The following is a 23,713-nucleotide window of genomic DNA, read 5'->3' on the forward strand; positions in this document are numbered from 1 at the left end:
TGAAAAACTCCATCTCATTTTCTCTTCAAACTTCAAAATTGTCCGACATCATTGTTTTACCTTTTTTTGTAAAGGGCGTTTTTTGCACGTTCGCTTTGTAAACACTTGCTGTGTCTCATTTAGAAGGCTGCGCCCTCCAGAGGTCGAATGCTCTGGAGGTCGCATCCTCCGTAGGATGCATATACAAAGTGTCCTCAACCTAGAATTAAACGAGACGGCCTTCGTAGGACAGGCGGAAAAGGAAACAGGAAGTATCGTCCTACTTGCTTTTCTGAAATGAGACAGCCTCGATGACGTATGCAGCCTTCGAATGCGACCTCCGGAGGGTGCAGCCTTCTAAATGAGACACAGCTACTGGGTCGGTTCTTCCGCCAACGTCATGCGTGACCTTTCCAACGTGATTACGTAATGCGTGAAGTCGAGCTAGTGCAAGTGCTAGTGCACTGCATTTGTGGTTAAAAAGTATATTCGTTTTTTTTTTTTATAAAATCGACCGATCGTTTCGCTAGATAAGAGCCTTATTCCTCGGCTGGGATCGTGTAGAGTCCTTTGAAGCTGCACTGAAACTCCAATTTGGACCTTTAACCCGTTGGCCAACATTGAAGTCCATTATATGGAGAAAAATCCTGGAATGTTTTCCTCAAAAAACTTTGCGACTGAAGAAAGAAAGACATGAACATCTTGGATGACATGATGGTGAGTAAATTATCAGGACATTTTTATTCTGGAAGTGAACTAATCCTTTAATGTCTTAAAAAAAACTTTTATTTGTCACATTCTCTCACAGAGTAGGCTTTTGCATGAAGCTGCATCCTCTGGTGTCAGTGTAAATCCAAGATTTTCTGAGCGGCAGTGAACAGAACAAACCTGGTTTTAACCAGCACAATATAAAAATTACTGAGTGACTTAAGTATCTAAACACTTTTAGGGAGGGGATACCGACCGACCTTATCCAACAGTCTTACAAGTTTGTTCTGTTCACTTCCGCTCAGAATAACAAGATCATTGCAGGGTAAAGCTAACAAAAGTGCTGTTATATACTTTACATAGCTCTAAATAGCATATTCTTCTACAAACCTAGGCAAAGTAACTCAATTACAGCAGCATCTCTATGAATAAAACATCTGATCATTCTCCATCTTTTCTGTCTTTGTCTTGTACGCGTTCTTAATTCCAGAATTGGCATGAAATGCATTCAGCACGCAAATGACACATTTATGGGACACAATAGCGCAGGTAGACCTCATTAGAACGGTATGCATGTGAGATGGAGCCCGATCCATCAGGCTGGGGCTAATGGAGCTGTTCAGAAATCCTCTGAAGTGTTTAGCGCTCTTGCCTGCGTGCTCTCTATCGTACGGGTCAAGTTCTGTCTGTCTGCTCTCTCGGTAAGGACCAACAGTGGGATTTTTTTTTTTAATGTTCTCTGTTCAACAAAGAAAAAAATTATAGTGACATAAAAATGGGTGCAGTACAAATTGGACGGAACAATTTTGAATAAACTGCATTTGTACTGTAAGTAGACCTATATGGACCATATTTATGTTCACAAAATATTTCTGCTTCTATTTGTTACAAAAATGCATGAATTTCTTTGCATTAAAATAGCAAAACAAGCGTCCTTTATTTATTTATAAAGATAGCTCAAGAACATGTTTCTGAACAAAATATTTCACAAAAGAAGACTAATGCATGCAGCTAAGTGAGCTTCATGGGTTTGAATCCAATAAAATGTATATTTTGAATGCTTTGTCATTCGTTTTTCATTTACATTTTATTATCTTGCATGGCAATCTTTTTTTTTTAAATAGGGAAATTAGTTTGGCAGCTCATTAAGTTGGTAACCAACATGGAAAAATAATTGTGATAAGATTGCCCACTCCTACGTTGAATGTAAAAAAAAGTCACTTTGAATAAAAGCACCATGGATTTGCATTGATAATAATAATAGATGTATAGTTGACACCTGTGCAAACTGAAGGAGAACTGGCTTAATACATCAACTAAAAATCACCAGAATACCAGCTGATTCAAAGACATTGAGACTAAAAAATGATTTAGAAAAGTGATTTAGTGAAGAGAAAATATCTTGCAGAATTTGAGTGCAGATGCTATTTTCTTTCATTTTTTTCTTCATCTAATGCTACAGCATTCAGACACTTTGAAGTATTCCTTAAGTGTCCGTATATATGTTGATGCTACTGTTATAGATATATATCATCAAAAATAATGACCGTGAAAATGGAAAAGAGGCATGACAGTCAAATTGGTTGAATTATTAGACAAGAGTAAACACAAATCACTGTTCTAGTCTATCAAACCATCTCATTGAGAAAATAGCCACATATAGATGTAATCTGTCTGAAAACAGCACATATGAGCATCTGCAGGTTCATTTTGTTGGTTGGAAGATTATATGATCAAGGTGATGATTGTGTTTTGTCACATGTAGAAGAGACTGTCGTCATTACCAGTGTCATTAGAGAGAGAGACAGAGAGAGAGAGACAGAGAGATCACTAGAATTGCAGTGTTCGGCTCTAGAAATAATTTTGCATGGCATTTATTTTTCCCCCAAACACATTCTCATGGCAATTCATAACTATTTTACATTTTGGCTACTTGGTGGCTATGAATTTTCAGTCTCGTTTGAACATTTCTGTGCACTCTGCTTATGCTGACAGTTACATTTAGGGATAGACCTTCATGTTTACTGAGATGCTTTGATAGAGTAGAACAGCGATTGGTGTTTACTATTTTAACCAATTTGACTGTCATGCGGCTTCCATTTTTACTGACAATGATTTTTGAGTTTCTGTACAAATCAAATACGAATCGATATGAAATAAAATGCGTGCAATTTCTCATGAGATCAGGTTGGATTTTTCTCTCTTTACTAATGTTAAGTCAGGTTAGAAAGTTAGTTAGCTGTTTAATGCAATAGTTTGGCAGAGCAACAGTTTGAGGAGAATCCTAGTTAAGTTAAAGGGATAGTTCACCCAAAACCAAATCTGCATGTACTTTAATTTTTTCTTTTGAACACTATTAGGAATATCTCAGTGGTTTTGTTTATTTGAACTCCAATGTTCTTCAAAATATCTTCATTTGTGTTCATCAAATGAAAGAAAAACCGAGAGATTTATGCTGCAACAATGACAGAATTTTCATTTTTTTGTGTTCTTCCAACATAAGAACTGCATTTGTAACAATGACATCATTTTCATTTTATGGATGAACTGTCACTTTAACAAAGGGGAAGATTATCAGTAAATGGCTAAAATTGTACATTTATTGGGTGAACTACCACTTTAAAGTTAGATTTAAGATTAGACAGCAGGGAAGATTATCAGTGAATGGCTAAAATTTTACTTTGGAGCCCAAACAGCATTGCAATAAAGCATTAATGTTCTTCAAAATATCTTCATTTGTGTTCTTCCAACATAAGAACTGCATTTGTAACAATGACATCATTTTCATTTTATGAATGAACTGTCACTTTAACAAAGGGGAAGATTATCAGTAAATGGCTAAAATTGTACATTTATTGCATAATTGCAATGTTGTATGGGCTCAAATGTTCTTCAGAATATATTTGTTTGTGTTCTTCAAAAGAACGAAATGCATAGAGATTTGTAACAATGACAGAATTTTCATTTTATGGGTGAATTTTAGTTAAGGTTAGATAATCAGTGAAGTGAATGGCTAAAATTTTATGCATCATTGCAGTGTTGTTTGGGCTCCTGTATTCTTCAAAATATCTTCTTTTGTGTTCTTCAGAAGAAAAAAAAATGCATAGAGATTTGTTACATTGACAGATTTTTTCATTTTATTGGTGAACTATCACTTTAAGTAAGGTTAGTTTTAGATGTTTTCATAGAGGCGAAGATCAGTTTATGGCTAAAATTGTACATTATTGCAAACACGCTCACTCTATCACTTTTCATTAACATGCATCTTCTCTCCTCCTGAAACCAAACCCAGCGTTACAGCGTCCCTCACCCCAGCCTGAGAGTGTGTGCCCTCTCATTTATCACAATAGATCTCTCTAAACCGTGTGTGCGAGTGTAAAACTGTCCCCGGGAGGCCGTGACAAGCCGGACCACCAACAATCCCGGCCGGCAGACAGGGTAAACAAACTCAAACAAAAGCGCAAAGGCACCCGAAGAGGAGTCTTTGTACCCTCCGACTCAAGGGATTTCCATTTAGCCCAGCAGCATTAGTCTGTTTCCTGTGGGCCTTCTTCCACAAACCCAGAGCTGCCCCCTCATTAGAGATAGATACCCTCACCCCGGAGCCCCCGTGTGCTGGGGTTATTGTGTGTCGCAGGCCTGCATGTGAAAACATATGTTTGAAGATGGACAGTAATGGAGGGCAGGTGCTGAGGGGGTGGCGTTGAGCTCATCCATAAGCCTTCTGAAAGGAACCAGCTGTGGGAGAGACCCACATTAAAAGACACTTTTCTGTTTAATGATGCATTGCTCTAATTTACATCTGGTGTTATTAAAAACCAATTTAATTAGTGCCCAAATTGCTATTACTCATATTTAGGGTCAGGGTTATTATAGTTAACTAAAACTAAAAAAAAAAACATTGTTACTTGAAATAAAAATAATGTTAACTGAAATAAAATAAAATAAAACACTTCTCATTTTTGTTTAGTTTAACTTGAAGTACTAAAATAACTAAAACTATTAAACTTTAATAAATAATATATATATATATATATATAAACAAAAACTAATAAAAATGACAAAAACAACAATATACTTTAAACTTAAAAAAAATAAAAATAATTATAATTACAAAAACTTGAAAAATGTATTTTTCTGGCACAACTGTCAACATATGTATGCCAAATTACTTTCATCAATAATTTAAGTGTAACAGTCTTGAAAAAAAAAATCACTAAAAAAATCGGTAAGGACCAACAGTGGGACTTTTTTTCTGTTCAACAAAGAAAAAAATTATAATGACATAAAATAAGTCCAGTACAAATTGGACTGAAGAATTTTGAATAAACTGCATTTGTATTGTAAGTAGGCCCACAGACTTGAAGGAGGGACTTGATCCATAGTGATGAATATCCAATTGCTATCATGAAACATTGCGTTAATGATCGACTGAATGAAAACATATTCTGACAGAATTTGTGCATGCATGAAAAACTGAAAATCTTAATTCACGCAGGCTGAAAAGGGCAATAAATGCTAAATCTGGCTTTCTCTGCAAAGTACAGGGATAAATTAGCACCTAAATTCTGCCAAACATTAATTAATTAAGTAATTAAAAATATTTATTTAATATTATAATTTTTTTATAGTTATTTATTTACTTACAAGGCAGAATTCTGCTTTCATGGAGATCTGAAATGACATCCAGTATTGATCTCATGTCTTTAGATTTCATCTTCAGTCATTTGTTTTCTATGGTGCATTTTCTGGGGATTGTGTTCATTTCCAGTCACGATGTTCGCAGCACTCAGCCCAGTATAGTTCCTCATGCCCAAAGCTTTTTATTCCCTTCAGTAGATCATTACTAAAACTAGTAATAAGTGAAACATGTTTCCCATTCCTCCTATAATGGAGTTGTGTGTACTCTCACACAGCTGTGGGCTCCTGCCCCATTAACAGACGGCTTGCAAATCTGTCTTTTGGAAAATCAATATTGCAAGATGTGTGTGCTTTACTAATTAGGGAACTAGTTCATTAGATACAATTAGTAAAAGAAAAAAATGTTTGTGATCCAGATCAGATAGTCACTGCAGTCACCCGGATCCAGACCGCATCCAGTCCAGATGGTGGATCAGCACCTAGAGACGACCTCTGCAGCCCTGAATGCCAACTAGATGCGTCCCAGAGACAGATCCCCAGCGAAGACCTCGTCACCGCGATGGCCATCGTCACAAGACCACCGAGTCCTCTGCACAATCTGGAATTAAACCACACCATGTTGGCTTCGTCTGGCCAGAGGAGAACTGGCCTCCCGACTGAGCCTGGTTCCTCCCAAGGATTTTTTTCTCTCTATTTGTGTCACCGATGGAGTTTTGGTTCCTGACTGTTTTCTATTGTCCTTTTGCATTATTAGCACACACTTTTCCTGTTTAAAACTGTAAAGCTACTTTGACGCAATCTGTATTGTATAAAGCGCTATATAAATAAAGGTGACTTGACTTGTGATCTTGCAGGTATTTTTCATGGCAATGTAAAAAGAAACAAAAAGGTCAGCAGACATGTTTAGAGTAAGTACACAATAGTGATGACCAGCTAGCAAATATGAAGCAGAAAATCTCATGCCACAATCCTCACATAATAGTGGCAACAGCAACTGTAACAGTAGAAAGCCTAAAATAGACTGAAACATGAAGAGAGTGATACACATAGAAAGAGAGAGGACAACAAGTGAAAGTGTGTGTGTGTGTGTGAGAGAGAAAGAGAGAGCTTCACTGTTGTGTCCTGCAAGTGTTCAGGTGTAAGTGATGCTACAGTTTATTTTAATGGCCACTTATAGGGTTTGCTCTTTTCCACACACACCAGTAAATGCATCTCTAGTGCTGTGTGTGTGTGTGTGTGTGTGTATGTGTGTTTGTCCAGTAGCGTTCAGCATGTTCCCAGAAACCCAGCTAACGGAACATTCCCATTCCCACATTCAATAATGTTTTTAAAGGTAAATATAATGGTTCTGTAATGATCTTATAATTAATATTTGATGTACATTTTGGTAACGTTGTGAGGAAACATTCTTAGAACAATGTTCTTGGAATGTCCTTATGATTTTAATATTTACTCACTATTTTTGTAATGTTAGCAGCAAACAATGTGGTAGTTAGTTTGCCAAGGCAACATTTTGTTAACTATTAACATTCTCAGAAAGTACTTTAATCATTAGAAGGATCACTAAACAGGGAACGTTCTCAGAACTTTAGAACCACGTTGAATAATGTTCTTTAGTATTAACAATGGAATGTTGCTCTAACATTCACATAACCAAAAAGAAACATTCTTAATACATTAAATTCATATCTTGAATAACGTTTTCATAACCGTTTCCAAATGATAAAAATGTAATGTTCCTCTAAAGTTCACATAACCAGAAAAGGGTGTTTTAAACATTGAGAGAACATTCAAATGTAGGCTAACATTCTTATAACGTTTTCAAAATGATAGAATGGAATGTTCCTCTAATGTTCACATAACCAAGAAGAAGAAAAAAAAAAAAGTTTAAACATTTGAAAAACATTCAGAAATAACGTTTTCTTAACTTAATGGGAATCTTAGCAAAACGTTCTTAGAACATATTTTTGTTAGCTGGGAACAGGCTTTGGAACGGAATACTACTGTAATGTTTAATTTTGGATAGTGCTAAAGTTGAATCTAACCTGGAATATTCCTTAAAAAAATTGTTTGTCATTTATCACAAAGTACGTTTCACTTCATGCTTCGACAGGTCATCTGTTTCAGCCAATCAGCAGTCGCTCCTCTGCTGAGGTCATGACTGAATCTTTAAGAGTTTCCTTTTGTTGAGGGGGACTTTGGAAGGTCAGGACCAATAAAAGAGGGTTTAACTAAACATCTATTAGTGTAACCTGGGACAGTATTCCTGCTCAAACAGGGAAATGTAATTGGCATTGTTGCAGCAAGCTGTTTAGTTGTCGTGTTGTCAGGTGGAAGTGCCAGTTTGTCTTTATTAGAGTATCATGTCTTGCCTGTTTTTGATTAAGAAAGATAGTGTCAGTTCAGTCAGCTTGCACGCAACAGATGGGAGGGCTTTACTTAAACTAATAATCAACAAGAAACTCTTAGGGCAAGATTAAGATGTTAAATGTATAAAACGAGTTAGATGTCATTAAAACAATGGGAAAACATTCAGAAATGGGAATATAGACTACAATATTCTGCATTCCATTATAATAGTTAAAATAATTTTTAATAATCAAAAATCATGTCTAATCAGATGAATTAATACAACTTTAACCATTTAACAATTCATTAAAATTTTATAATGATGACATGTTCATACACTCTAAAAAAATGCTGGGTTAAATATAACCCAGGGCTGGGTTAAAAAGGGACAAACCCAGCTATTGGGTTGTTTTGACCCAGCGGTTGGGTTGTTTTTTAGAGTGTAGCTAACTTGAACAAGCAGGTTTGTAGTGTAAAAAGTTTTCAATTGACGCTTTCTATTTTTCTCAGTTGGCTTGATGAGTATCTTTGCTTATAGACACTTCGAGTCAATTATCAATTAAAATCACACACACTCTAAAAAATGCTGGGTTGTTTCAACCCAACTTTGGGTCAAATATGGACTAACCCAACTGTTGGGTTTAATTTTTCAAATACATTTTTAACCCAAAAGTTGGGTTAGTCCATATTTGACCCAAAGTTGGGTTGAAACAACCCAGCATTTTTTAGAGTGCACACACAAACATTTAATCTTATATGGTGCATGTAGCTGATGTCTCTTCTAATGAAAGATATTTGTAGTGTAATAGCAAACACTGATTGTTCATAGAAATGTTGGGCACTGTGCAACTCCCATTTACTTTAAACAGCTTTGTAACTCCATACCGCTGTGCCAGTGTGACTGTACTTCATCTGTGTACTTTATTATGCCGCTTGCCAGCTTAAGGGTTGCCATGGTGATGATGCCCACGCATATGATGATGGACAGTGTTTTGAGGTGTCTGTCCCACATGAATCGCCACATAGAGGATATATCCTCTACTTTATGATGAAAATAATCAGGCATTTTAATTTATGTTCTGATCCAGTTTATAGTATTTAGGATTAGTCATTTGGACGAACCCCTAACATTTACAAGGACCAGAATATCATTGATAATTTGGGGTGTTTTGATTTGGACTTGTAAGCAACCTAGTAACCACCTCGCAATGTTCTAGCAATGTTTTAGCAACCACCCAGAATACCATAGTAACCACCTAGCAACCTTCTAGCAACAACCCAGTACACCATAGTAGCAATGTTCTAGCTACGTTCTAGCAATCACCCAGAACACCCTGGTAACCACCTAGAAACATTCTAACAACTAGCCAGAATGCCGTAGTAACTATCTAGCAACGTTCTAGCCACGCTATAGCAACAATCCAGAACACCCTAGTCACTCAGCAACCTTCTAGCAACCACCCAGAACGCCATAGTAACTACCTAGCAACATTCTAGCTATGCTGTAGCAACCACCCAGAACACACTCGTAACCACCTAGTAACCACCCAGAATGGCAATGTAGAATTTAGTAGGGATGCTATAGGGACATATAACTACCAATATCCAGCGACTACTAATTTGTTCCTCCCTAGCATTAATTTTGATCAAACAATTAAATATATGTATATGTAAACACTGTTGTTGTAATTTCGGCTGCATCTGTAATAGGTCATACCATTGATATTACCTGAGAAGTTACAGTAAATACGCTCGAAAACTGTGCGCTTTTAAGAACGTACATTTAATACATGAGCGGAGTAAGAACATATAAGGGAGCCGAAGTGTTTAAAACATATGTGCACAGTTCAGATGAATGTTAGATGACATTAAATTGTGGTCAAATAATCATAAATGCAAAAATGTTGGGGTAGTTGGATGGGGAGGGGGGTGTTGTATGCTGTTATGTCCCCACCAATGTCAAAATCAAACCTAGGCCATAGTAACTACCTAGCAATGTTCTAGCTACGCTTTAGCAACTACCCAGAATGCAACATAGGGAGTAACCACAACACCCTACACTGTAAAAAATGACCATGAATTTAACGGTAAAAGACTGTAAAAATGCTACAGTAAAAACCTGTTAAATGGTTAACGGTAAATTCCCCTACTGTATACGGTGAAAAACTGTATTGGACATTACATGTAATTTTACGGTAGTATACCATTTTTGGAAGTGAAAAAGACCGTATAATTTACAGGGAATAACCGTAAATTGACATTCCCAGAATTCCCTGCAAGCTTGCAACATTCTAGCAATGTTTTAGCAACCACCCAGAACACCTTAGCATTGTGGTAGATTTGTCTAGTTAGGCAGATATATTCATACGACTATTGAACAAGACTGGCAGTTGTGTTTTCAAAAGGCCTTCATTCATTAAAGTGCTCTGTGTTTAAGCACTCACAGGAGCCGTGTGTGTGCGCACATACGAGCGTGTGAATATCTTGTTGAACGTAAATGTGGCAGGCAGGGTCTGCTGTTTTGTTTTGTGTGCAGCAGCTCATTACATTGATTCATCACGTCACTCGTCTTTTTCATGTGCCACTCATTCCCTCTCTCCCTTTATGAGCCCTCCCCCTCAATGAGTGTGTTTCTTATCTTGTCTCGGTCTGTAGCGCCGGGTTTCATAGAGTGTTCTGAGAGTTGAAAGAGCCCCGGACACCTGGATCTTACAGCGGCACCCATGTCTTTTTAGGCCTGGGAATCTCAAATGAGGGACAGCTGCATCTTTATGAGAGGCTTTAGCTACCTTAAACCTGGAGGAGCATCTCTCCCTCTCCTCATTTTACTCGTTCTGTTCATCTTTTTTAGATGAATTAAAAGGATAGTTCACCCAAAAATAAAAATTGTCATCATTTACTCACCTTCAGTTTAATGTTTGTAACCAGACAGTTGACGGTAGCCATTGACTTCCATACCCTTTTCTTCCATACTGTGGAAGACAATGGCTACCGGCAACTGTTTGGTTACCAATATTCTTCAAAATATCTACTTGTGTGTTCAACAGAAGAAAGAAACTCATACAACTTTAGGGTAAGTAAATGATGACAGAATTTTTATTTATTCCTACTAACTGGATATATTAATTCACTAATAAAATGATAGTTTATTAATTTATTTACCCTCATGTCATTCCAAACATGTTTGCCCTCCTTTCTTCTATTTTCAAATAATTTCTATATAATGAACATACATTTGGCACTGGAGCTGTCATGGTCTAGAATGAAAAAAATTTATATTACTATAATTATACTGAGTGCAAATAGTCAACATTTATGTTTTTGACAGACGTCTGTTATGATCACCAAGGCTGCATTTATTTGATAAAGTAAAAACAGTAATATTTTAAAATATTATTACAATTTAAAACACCTGTTTTCTATTTGAATATATTTTAAAATGTAATTTATTTAAATGAGTCAAAGCTGAATTTTCAGCATCATTACTTCAGTGTCACATGATCCTTCAGAAATCATGATTTGCTGCTTAAGATACATTTCTGATTATTATTAATGTTGAAAACAGTTGTGCTGATTCATATTTTTGTGGAAAATATTATAAAATATATTGTTTAAAATATTGTGAGAATTTTTCTGAATCTTTGATAAATAGAAAGTTCAAAAGAACAGCATTTATTTGAAATGCAAATATTTTGTAACATTATGAAGGTCTTTACTTTTGATCAATTTAATGCATGGTTTGTTTTAACAAACAAACAAATGGTAGAGTATTTTAGTATAAATATCATATCTCTGTTTACAGTTTGAGTTCTATTAATATTTGCACTAGTAAACTGTATCTACAGCTATTTACTCTCTATATTTATGCAGCTTAAATAGATTTCATATGTTTTTGCACTATATTTCAAGACTTCTGAGGCTATATATATATATATATATATATATATATATATATATTATATATGTACGTATAGCACAGATGAAGATTTTCAGTCAATGACAGATAATGAAATTTGGCCTATTTTACAGATTTACTTAAGCGTTTAAAATATCAAATCTTAAATTTGGATAGGCATCACGTTATCTAAAACCCTGTATGCACTGATGAGCAGTGTTTTGGCAAGATGCTCACATCAAAATAATGGATCCTTTAGAAAGTATATGCATCTAATGGTTTTAATAACTTCAGAACAAATAAATAAATATGAATATGTAGGCCAAAGATCAAAAGCAAATGTTTAAAGTCTATCCAAATCTCTGTTAATCCAAGGCAAGTCACTTTGAATAAAAGTTGTCTGCTAAATGAATGTAAATCCACTGAAAAGTTCATTTAGAAGCTTTAAAGAAGGAATATCTGAATGTAAAGCAGCGTTTCAGTAAGTTAACCTCAACGATTAAAACAGGAACAACAATAATACTAATTTGAATAATAAACAGGCTGCATACCGAGTGCTTGAATGGATATGCATGGTTTTAGATCAGCAAAACACTACTTGAATAAAACACACAGGATTAGGCTGAATGATCCTTTATGCGATAGATTTATTTATTTATTTATTTTGCACCGATAATACAAAAGATCTTAACCCGGCAGTGAGATGTTTCCACAGAGTTCAGCTCCTGATGCGCTGATCTCTGCCTGCTTTAAAAACACAGAATCCATCATCATTTGCTGAAGAGCCTCTCCTTCATTGTTTCCATCTCATCAAACCTGAAATCCTCCAAAACCCACAAACACTTGTATTCCTGCGAAACCGGCCGAAGCTGACAGATTTCCCGTGCTGTAAATTTGAGGAGCGTGTCAAGTGTGCTTCTGGTTAGGAACAGGGTCATTAGGGGCAAATTAATTTAGCCTCATTAAGGTGTCAATTATTCAAACGTACGGATGGCATATGCTGAGATAACGTGGATTTCCGCTGATTTGCGAAGATGTGGCCACACTTTTGATTGCATTAGATGCAGACATGATTTTTTGAGATTGAAGATGAGGCTCAGAGTTGGAGAATCAGTCATCGAGATGCTGCTGAAAGTGGCAGTAAAGTATTTTACTCATTAACTGTGTCCACCTTCACATTGAAAGGCAAACCCACACAGAAAATAAAGCTAAACTTTCTATCTGTCTTTCTAAAATCTATATCTATCTATCTATCTATCTATCTATCTATCTATACACACACACACACACACGTTTACTTAGCTATCTAAATGGGGACATTCCATAGGAGTAATGGTTTTTATTCTGTACAAACTGTATATTCTATTGCCCTACACCAACCCTACACCTAAACCTACCCCTTACAGGAAACTTTCTGCATTTTTACAATTTAAAAAAACTGTTTACTTTATTTTTATACCAGTTTTACAAATGAGGATGTCACCAAAGGGAGGTTTTTGGAGATTTTGTCAGGTTTAGCTCACTTTTGGGTACAAATTTGTCCCCAAAATATGGTTAAGTAGGTACACACACACACACACACAAACAAACAATCAATCAAACAAACAAACAAACAAACAAACAAACACACACAACATGACACAAATATATATTAATATATTTATTTATTTAGTATTTGTGTAACTTCCAATTACTAACTTCTTGCTTTGATTTGGGAATGTAATTTAATTATAGACAACTTTTTGGCATTTAGTATTTTACAAATCATAATTAATGAATGCCTGGTGAATATCGGATGACTGAAATTATGCATTAAATGTATATTTTTTAATTGTTTACAAATCATGATTTTTAGCCATGAAAGGTATTGCTTTTTATTGTTTACAAATCATTCTGCAAAATGCACATCATAATGATGTTATTAATTATAATAATTATAATGATTATTTTTGTTGTTATATTAAATTATTTAATATTTTTATTTATGCATTTTTAACTGTTTTTGTTTCATTATGAATTATTATTACTATTTTAAATTTTAAATTTTGAAATACATTTAAATAAACAATTTTAAATAAATGTAAAATGAGCTGCGTAACTTTAAATAATTTATTAAATTATTGAAATTAATGATATTTATCTTTATTAAATTATTATATGTAGTTTGTTTATTCGGTTTTACAGAATACATTTTTTGGTGGAAGTTTATTGCCTCCTAGTGGTCACAATTAATTAGCTCTTTTAAAAATATCTAATTGTAGAAGTAATTTACAATGTGAAAGCCAAATGTGAGACTGATGAGCCTCTAATTATTTTAGCAATTTACAATTTAGATAAAAAAATAAAAAGGAATGACCCTGTAAATAAGGGTCCACCAGTTTCTGAATGCTTATAAATACGCTGAACTAAGCTGAAATGATTTTGTCCACATGTCTTTCTGCCTCCTTTTGAGATTCTTTTAGAAGGAGCTTGACCCTCAGATGCTCCTGAACTGCAAAACTGATGCCAGAGGCATTTATTCCTGACCTCTGTGACCTTCTGCCCTTCAGTGTTAATCAAAACCTTCCTCTACAAATGTCACTTTCACACACAGTGAGAGAAAACCTTTAGTAATACATTTTCATCCTTCAGTATGTTATTTTCAGTGACCTCTAAGTGTAACCCTGAGCAGCCAGGCCTGAAAGATAGTGTGCTTTCTCAAACGTTATTTCTCCTTGGGATGAGATCGAAGCTATATATATATATATATATATAAGAAAGTGGCTATTGTACGGAAAATGTGTATAATATAGTAACTTAGTATCAGCTAATCATTCAGATGTTAAAGAGGAACATTAAGGCCTGGTTTCACAGTCAGGGTTTAGAGTAGACTAAGCCAGGTTTAGGGCATAGTTCAATAAGGACATTTAAGTATCTTTTATAAACGTTCCATAGAAAAAAAACATTACTCGTGTGCATCTTGAGACAAAACAAAGGAATTAATATATTTTAAAATATGCCAGTGCAAGTTTCTTTCAGTTAAAACAGCTCAGACATGCATTTTAGTCTGGGACTAGGCTTAAGCCTTGTCTGTGAAACCAGGGGTAAGCGTCTTAGATAATGAAAATATGTGATTAAGACTTGTGCAAAAGATGATTAATGTGTAATTGAACTTTTATGGTTATCTTTAGGTGTACACCAGGTGGCGCTGTTGTTCTAGTTTGACTTCCTCTTCCTCTACCATCATCATTTCATATCTGAATCGTCCCACCAGGCTGCTACTAGCAAATATTTTCAAGCACGTGATTCCTGCCTGTCATTCACAGTTACATCTCACTTTATCTCCTTAGAGATCCGATCCATAATTTCTGAACCTGAGTGTGGTTATGAGAGTGTTGCTATTGTTTTAACGTGTTAATAGTTGTAATGCCACAAGAGACGAACACAGACTGGCCTTGGTGGTTGTTTCAACCTGCTTTCACAGCAAGCGTCATTCTCACCCTGTCTAAAGCATCCCAACATGCACCTGGCTCCTGTTCAAAGTGCCATCCCAAACGGCTCCTTTTGTCAAACAGCACTATGATCCCATGTGAAACACGGCCCCTCGGAAAAGAGAAGTTCTGGATCTGATCTGGTAGCTGGCAGACCGGTGTTCATCTCCAGCAAGGATTGAGGCTCATGGTCTGTATAATGCAGTGGAAACGCTGGTTTAAGGGTGTGGTGCCGCACCCGTTCCCTGTGGAAATGTGTGTGATAGACGTGAAGTCAAAAGGGATACACCCTTATAAGATACTTGATGTGTTATATTTGATTAGCACATTAATTAAAATTCAGTTAAAAGACATTCCGAAGCATTTTATATGTATAAAAAACAGTTATGCAAAATCATGAAAAGATCAGCAGATTTGTTTGTTGTATAAATTGTATAATATGATTTTATTACATAGATTAATAAAAACAAATCTCATCAATATATGCTTAGATGATACAGTATACATACATATATGATATATGCAATTAATAATAATTAATATAAATATATATATATATAAATAAATATAATGTAATAATAAATATATATCGATGTTTAACAAATAAATCTGAATGTTCAATTAGTTAATTATTTTAAATTTTTTTTATGCATTTAGCAGACACAGTGCATTCAGGCTATATATTTTTGACCAGTATGTGATATATATATATATGTATATTTGATAATGATATAAATCAGTTATAGAAAAATGTGCTTATAAATATGCATTATACATTTTAATATAATTTTAATATATTTTTTATATAATTATAAATATACATACACATATTATTTTATATATAAATACACATTATGTTGCTCTATTGGTTGTGGTAGATCTAGAGAGTTCTCTTCAAAACTAATGTTAAAAAACATCCCAGTTTGAGCATTTGATGCTAGCTGATCAACCATAGGACACTCAGAGCCCTGAGGGAGGTTAACACTGCGGGCGTTTGCCAGACAACTGCATAAAGCGACTGGAATATAATCATTTCAATAGTGATCAATGGGGCAGCGCACACGGCAGGCGATCCACACGCAACAATCGCAGTCGCTGTGCTAAACATCACTTGCGTGCTATTTCTGTGAGCTGATGGAAATGATGTCACGGCCTCTGATGTTGATGAATGTCCATCATTAAAGCGACGCATTTAACGGGTCACATTTAGTGTTTAACTCATCTTATCGACTCAACTCTGCTTTGTGCAATGGCTTAATATTGTTCTAGAGCTGAAATTAAAATGTAAGCAGGATGAGAAATGACTGACCAGCTCAAAAAAAATAAAAAATAAATAATAATAATCATCAGTTTGTAAGTAACATCTGCTTGTTCTATTTTCCTCCACTTATTCTTCTGCTAGGTTTCTTTAGGGCACTTTTCATTGATATATAGTACAGTTTGGTGTGTGTATGTTTAAGTATTAAAAAGCACAAATTCATAGTTTTTTATTATGAAAATGATTAGATGTGTAAAAGAATTGTTCCATATTCATGAAAAGTGGCTAGTTTTAAATGCACAAAATATCCACATCCCTCCTTAAAATGGGGATGTTGACCTTGAACTGTATTCATAGTCTTTGACTTATTTATTGGTAAATAAAAAATATATTTATTGTTTTAAATATATAATCAAAATATATTTTGTTTTATAAATTTATATTGATTTTATATATTAATTATAATAATTAATTAATTAATTTATATATATATATATATATATATATTTGTTAATTTTACAGATGTACCATAATTTTGATATATCTGTAAAATGTATGTTTAATTCACTGTATTAAAATTATATTTGTAATTATTATATAAATAATATATAGTTAATAATAAACAATTTATATATCGATGTTCAACAAATATATCTCAGTGTTCAATAAATTAGTTATAATGTTCAATAAAATTGTATGCATGTATTTATTTATATGAATAATATGTAATATAGTTACTATTTATTTATTGAACATTGAGATAAATAAATCTTACCTGTAATAAAAATCACTGTAACGGTGTTTAGTTGCCTTGATAAGTAGTTAAATGACATATTTTTGGGCTATACAGCAGTGGTTCCCAACCATGTTCCTGGAGCCCCCCCAACACTGCACATTTTGCATCTCTTCTTTGTCTGACACACCCATTTCAGTGTCTACTAATGAGCTGATGATCTGAATCAGGTGTGTTTGATTTAAGGAGACAGATAACATGCAGGAATGTGGTTGGGAACCCCTGGTCTACAGAAACTGAACACGAGTCAAATGTTCATGTGCTTTAGAACTGGACAACCTGAGGAAACTCGCCACATTTCATCAATTTCCAATGCTAGGGGGCGCTATAACTGAGAAAATCTGGAAAACTGCATAACAGCGTTGAAGTTTTCCACCAAAACAGCTTATTTATTCACATCGACAGCACAATATATTCACATTTGGCAGTTATGGTCATTTTGTCCACTTGGGTAGGATCCCTATGTTGTCGGCTGTGACTGTATTTCACCTTTAGATTGTTTATTAATTTAACAAGTGACTTTGACGTTGTTCTTGAAGAATTTTGAACGTTTAAGAGATGCTTGCTGAGTTCCTGTTGATTCCACATGAATGTAATTGAATGGCAGTGGCGTGCGCAGGGCTGCGTGGGTGTGGGTGTGGAGGTGTGTGTGGGGAACACAGGCGGTCTGATGCTATCAGGCTTTGGCAGAGATCAGATCGCTGGCATCATCTCCAGCTCCTCCTGTGAACCTGCGGCGCTGCTGCATGGAGAAACCAGGTGCTGCCTATTCATTAACCATTAGCGCTCAAAGCTGCAGCCAGACGGGCTCGCCGAGCGTCCTCAACATGAAAAAATACTACAGTAATTTATGGTAAATACTATAGTGTTTTTGAACCATACTATAGTAAAGTACTTGAACGATAAAAACATTGATTATATTCATATCTGTGTAGTCAGTCATATGAAATGGTATTGCTGGAATTGAACATGAAATATATTTTAGGGGTGATGTCACTTCCTGCCAAGTGTATTGTAGCTGGTCATTGTCATTACACTACATCTTTCCATTATCTCTATTTAAAGATCACCCATCTGTTCGAAAGAGATCCTGATCATGCAAGATTATGCAAGATTCTTCTATCTGTATATGAAATGTATGTGTGTTGTAATGTTCTGGCAGACAATTACCAGTACATTTTCCGTCTTTTTTTAAATTATTATTATCATTATTAATATTATTATTATGTAGGCATCTCTACAAAGCCTCTGTTTGGGTTTTATTTCAATTTGGAATGACATTTATAGGTCCTTTTCTTTTAAATATATTTTAATTTAACCTGCCAAATCCAGGTGCACAGCAGGTATTTACAGAAGCTACAGTAAAAGTACACCGTGTTTAACTACCCTGATTTGTGCTGTGTGCGTGTATGCAGATGAAGGACAAGCAAAGAAGGACCTCAAATAAGACATTTACTCTCCCCAGTGTTTCACATTATGAGGTCAAATCTTAATGTGGTGAAGTTTTGATAATTATATATATATATATATATATATATACACATATATATACATGTGTGTGCGTAAAGACATGAAGATATAAAGATATTAATTTATGATGGAAATGACAAGTGATAGGAGAAAAGAAAAATAATCCACTGTTACATGACCAGATCTTTTAAAATGTTAAATGTTTAACAATGATAAATGTTTTAACATACATGACACAGTTTGAAAACATTAAATATATCATTTCCAATCAATCACCCATCTGTATTGATATATGTGGAAATGCATCGTGCTGTGGTGTATGTGCATCAATGAATATTTCCTGAATGTTATTGATGGGCCGTGAAAGAGAGACCTGAATTTAAGGCTTGTGTTTTTAATCTGGAGATTATGTTCAGATAGGCCTCTCTCTAAAGCCTGGATTAAATGCAATCCTCCCCACGGTCAGAAAACATCCAGGAGCTTCACTCTAATTGGCTTTGGCTTTTAAAAAAAAAACACAATGAGTAGCTGACAGCTTAGAAAAAACAAAGCATTTTTACTTCTTCCATCTGTCGTGTAACCTGAAATATTGATTGTGAACATGTAATTTGTCAGCTGTTTTAACATGACTACTTCCATTCACTTACTGAATTGGCATTGTGAATGAAAACCCATCAGTGCACTAATATGAGTTTGTGTGCATCTATGAATTATTTATCTAGATTTGCTCCAGGCGCCCTGTTTATATTGAGTGTTATTTATTCACATTGTCCAAGAATGCAGTGCAAATGGTTTGATCTTCCACCGAAATATCCATTCAGTTCATTCCACACACACTGTCTACCTCTTATAAAGAAGAAAAATACAGTGATGTGAGTAGGTGAGTGATGTAAGTTTGGGTTTGTATTGACAAAACCCAGAGGACGTTAATGTACAAGCACAGCCGTCTCTCCTTCCTCCCGTCTCTCTGTACTTTAATGCATTACAGCTCACGCTCTTAATGTTATGAACGTGTATTTGTGGCATCTGGATGGTTCTGCTGGCAGGATTCATGTCCAGTACAAACACGTCCAGACACTGAGCAGACATGAGTAACATGAACGAGGAAAAAACACAGGTGAAGGATTAGAAGAGAAACACACACACACAAACCTTTGATCAGCGATGTGAAGATCAATCAACAGAGCTTATCTATCTATCTATCTATCTGTCTGTCCTTCTATCAATCGATGAATCTAATGTTTGTTCTATAATTCATTCTATGGTTCCATCGTTCTGTTTGTCTATCGTTCTATTATTCCATCTGACGCGCCAACTGTCTGTCTATCTGCCTGTCTATTGTTTGTTCTGTTGTTCGTTCAATCGTTCTATCTATCTGTCTGCCCGTCTGTCTGTTTATTGTTCTATTGATCTGTCTGTCGCTTTATCTGTCTGTCTATTATTTGTTCTGTTGTTCGTTCTATCATTCATTTTATTTTTCTCTGTCTGTCTGCCTGTCAGGTTGTTCTTTCATTTGTTCTTTTCATCTGTCTGTCCTCTCTGTTGTTCTATCGTTCTGTTTATCAGTCTATCTGTTGTTCTGTCTGTCTGTCAGTCATTTATTCTCTCTGTCTGTTGTTCTATCTAACGATGAATCTATAGATTGTTCTATTTATCTCATTTCGTTCTATCATTCCATCATTCTGATATTTCAGCATTCTATCTATTCAATTCAATTCAATTCAAGTTTATTTGAATAGCGCTTTTCACGATACATTCTTAGTTTCTTTTGCTTAGTTAGAGTTGGTTCGGTAACATTATAGAGTCACATTAAAGAGTCATATTATAGAGCCTTTTTAAAAGGCAAATGTAAAGTTATATAGGCCTAATGAAAGATTATGAAGACATTTTTTTTTCTTTTGGAATAACATTCTCTTATATTGTGTATAGTGAATAATACGACCCATATCAGTGTTGTTTTAATATCATTGATATACGATTATAGTTTTGTTAATATTTTGAATTGGATTTCATTTTTTTTACATTGTGCTTTCATTTTGTCAAACGATTAATCGCGATTAATCGCACCCAAAAAATATATTTTTTTGTTTATATAATATATGCGTGTGTGCTGTGTATATTTATTATATATATATATAAATACACACACATGCATGTATATATTTAAGAAAAATATGTTATGTTTATATATTAAATATATTTATCATATAAATTATATGAATATAAATATAGACATGTAAATATATTTCAAAATATATACTGCACCTAGCAGTGCATTACAATAGTTCAGTCTAGAGGTCATGAATGCATGAACTAGCTTTTCTGCATCAGAAACAGGTAACATGTTTCGTAACTTGGCAATGTTTCTAAGATGGAAGAATGCTGTTTTTGTAACATGGGAAATATGATTTTCAAAAGACAAGTTGCTATCTAATATAACACCCAGATTTTTGACTGTAGAGGAAGTAACTGTACATCCGTCTAGTTGCAAATTGTAATCTCAAGAGATTCTGTGTACTGTCTTTTGGTCCAATAAGTAATATCTCTGTCTTATCCGAATTTAATAGGAGAAAATTATTGGTCATCCAATCTTTTACATTTTTAACACATTCTGTTAGCTTATATTATTTAGAAGTTTCATCTGGTCTTGTTGAGATATATATAGTTGAGTATCATCAGCATAACAGTGGAAACTAATGCCGTATTTTCTGATAATATTACCAAGGGGCAACATGTATATTGAAAATAGCCAAGGACCTAGGACAGATCCTTGTGGCACTCCATATTTTACTGGTGATAATTGAGATGACTCCCCATTTAAATGAACAATGTCTATCTATCCATTATTCCATTAATTTGGTCTGTCTGTCAAACGTTCGTTCTATCTTTGTCTGTCTGTTTTGATGATGAATCTATAGATTGTTCTATTTATCTCTTTTTGTTCTATCATTCCATCATTCTGTTGTTTCAGCATTCTATCTATCCACCATTCCATTGATATCAATCTATCTGTCTTTCGTTGTCTGTCTGTTAAACGTTCATTCTATCATTGTCTGTCTTTCTGTTTGGATCTATAGATCTTTATGTTCATTCTATCATTCCATTATTCTATCTTTTCAATGTTATATTTATTTTTCTATCATCTGTCATTTTGTCTGTCTATTGTTCTATTGTTTGTTCTATCATTTGTTTTATCGATTGTTCTATCTATTGGTTCATCGTTCTGTCTATCTATCATTCTCTCTGTCATATTGTCTCATTCTATCTGTCTCTTTCAGTGTGTATTTTTCTCTTTCTACTCAGTGTTGGCACGCTGTTGCCGCTTTGGCTTTAATCTCGGCTGATTTCAGGTTGAACACACTCTCTCACATCCTCTCTGATCTCTGCGAGCCGTCACACGCACAGATGGTCACCTGGACCTCTCACTGACCTCAACACCTGTAGCATCGCCTCACCTGTGCAATTTGTCGTGAGAATTTTCTCTTTTCACCTCAGAACAAGGTTTGAGATATTGCATTCAGTTGATGAAAATTTGACTCTTTTGTTGAACTTTTATGATGTTCATTCTAAAGTATATGAAAATTGCATTGCCTCAAAAAGATATATTGTTTTAGGTTTTAAAAACAGATTTCAAAAACTGTTTAAAATGCATAATCATTTTGGGTTACACTTTATTTCGATAGTCCACTTTAGACATTCTATTAACTATAAGTAACTTTGTAACTACATGTCAACTAATTCTCATTAATTTGCAACTACATGTCTACTAACTCTCAGAGTAGACTGTTAGGGTAGGTTTAGGGTTAGTAGAATAAGTTGACAAAGAAAGTGTTAGAAGATATTAAGCAGACAATCTACTAATACTCTACTAACTGATAGTTGACATGTAGTTGCAAAGTTACTTACTGATAATAGAATGTCCAAAGTGGACTATCGAAATAAAGTGTAACCCAAAAGACTGACTACTTTCTTACAACTGCGAGTTTATCTCTCACAATTCTGACTTTATAATTCGCAATTCCATGTTATAAAGTCAGAATTGTGAGACATAAACTCACAATTCATGCGAAAAAGAAAAAAAAAACAGAATTGGGAGATGTAATCTTGCAACTGCCAGGAAAAAAGTCGCAATTACCTTTTTTATTTTTATTCAGTGGCAGAAACAAGCCCCTCGCCTCCCTTAAGAGAATGTTAAGTAGAATTAAAAAGAACAAACAACAACATATAAATAAATCATGTATGCATGTATATGTAATTATATAATTATTAAACATCTCAGAGATACTGTGACAGTAGCTGATGCTATATGGGAACACCCTCTGGTGTGACAATTGTCTGAAACCTATATATATAAAAATGTACTGGGCAAATAAGTTCAGACCCAGAAGGGAACTGTCAACTCTCGGAGGGCCTTAACTATTGTAAAAACAATATATATATATTTTTTAATTAATTGTTCTTTTAAATTACAAACTTTTAAATATTATTTTTAATAAAAATTAATCATTTCAAATTTTAAGCAATTCATAATTTGACAACATCTAAATAAAATAAATAAAATTTCTGTGGAAATAAACTCTTCGAATTTGCCTATTGAGTTAAATGCCAGTTCAGTGCATGAGGGTTAAATGAAAGACACCCATTTTCTCCTTATTAGAATGTTTCCACCTAAAGCTTTTCGATCTGTGATTGGTGGTCCAGCTATGAAATTACAGAGGGCAAAGCAATAGTAAGTCGATGGGAGAGTAATTTCAAATGACAGGAAAATTGATCAAGCATATCTTTCCTTTAAATGGGTGGGCTTTGTTGTCACTAAATTTAAGACAAATTCCGCCCACTGTGGGGAACTCTATTGGTCCCACTTTATATTAAGTGGCCCTAATACCTGTGTACTTAGTAACTAGATGTGTACATAGTATGTAACCACAGTATAAGAACACATTGGTACATAGTATCTACAGCTGTAATGTTTGTGTAACTACACATATGTAACAACCCACTGAATGGTATGTGTAAGAGGACATTGGTAACAACACTTTTTGGTAATGAAAGGACAAATGTGTAACAGGACTAACAGCACTTTTTGGTAAAGAAAATGTTACACTTTATATTAAGTAAACAATTCCTATGGATTTACCATGTAATTACTC

The 23,713-nt window shown here is 34.6% G+C and overlaps 1 protein-coding gene across 1 annotated transcript in view; it reads left to right on the plus strand.

The window, feature by feature from the left end:
• Positions 1-17,679: 17,679 nt before the first annotated feature.
• The window catches only part of LOC107719413 (myomesin-1-like), a 23,266-nt gene continuing 17,232 nt past the window's right edge, over positions 17,680-23,713 (plus strand). The window contains exons 1-2 of the mRNA XM_016526825.1: positions 17,680-17,852; positions 18,426-18,436. Coding sequence (XP_016382311.1) covers positions 17,680-17,852; positions 18,426-18,436 — 184 coding nt within the window. The remainder of the gene's footprint in view (positions 17,853-18,425; positions 18,437-23,713) is intronic.

Source organism: Sinocyclocheilus rhinocerous, unplaced genomic scaffold (genome assembly GCF_001515625.1).
Source record: "Sinocyclocheilus rhinocerous isolate Xijiao unplaced genomic scaffold, SAMN03320098_v1.1 scaffold303, whole genome shotgun sequence".
Classification (NCBI taxonomy): Eukaryota; Metazoa; Chordata; class Actinopteri; order Cypriniformes; family Cyprinidae; genus Sinocyclocheilus; species Sinocyclocheilus rhinocerous.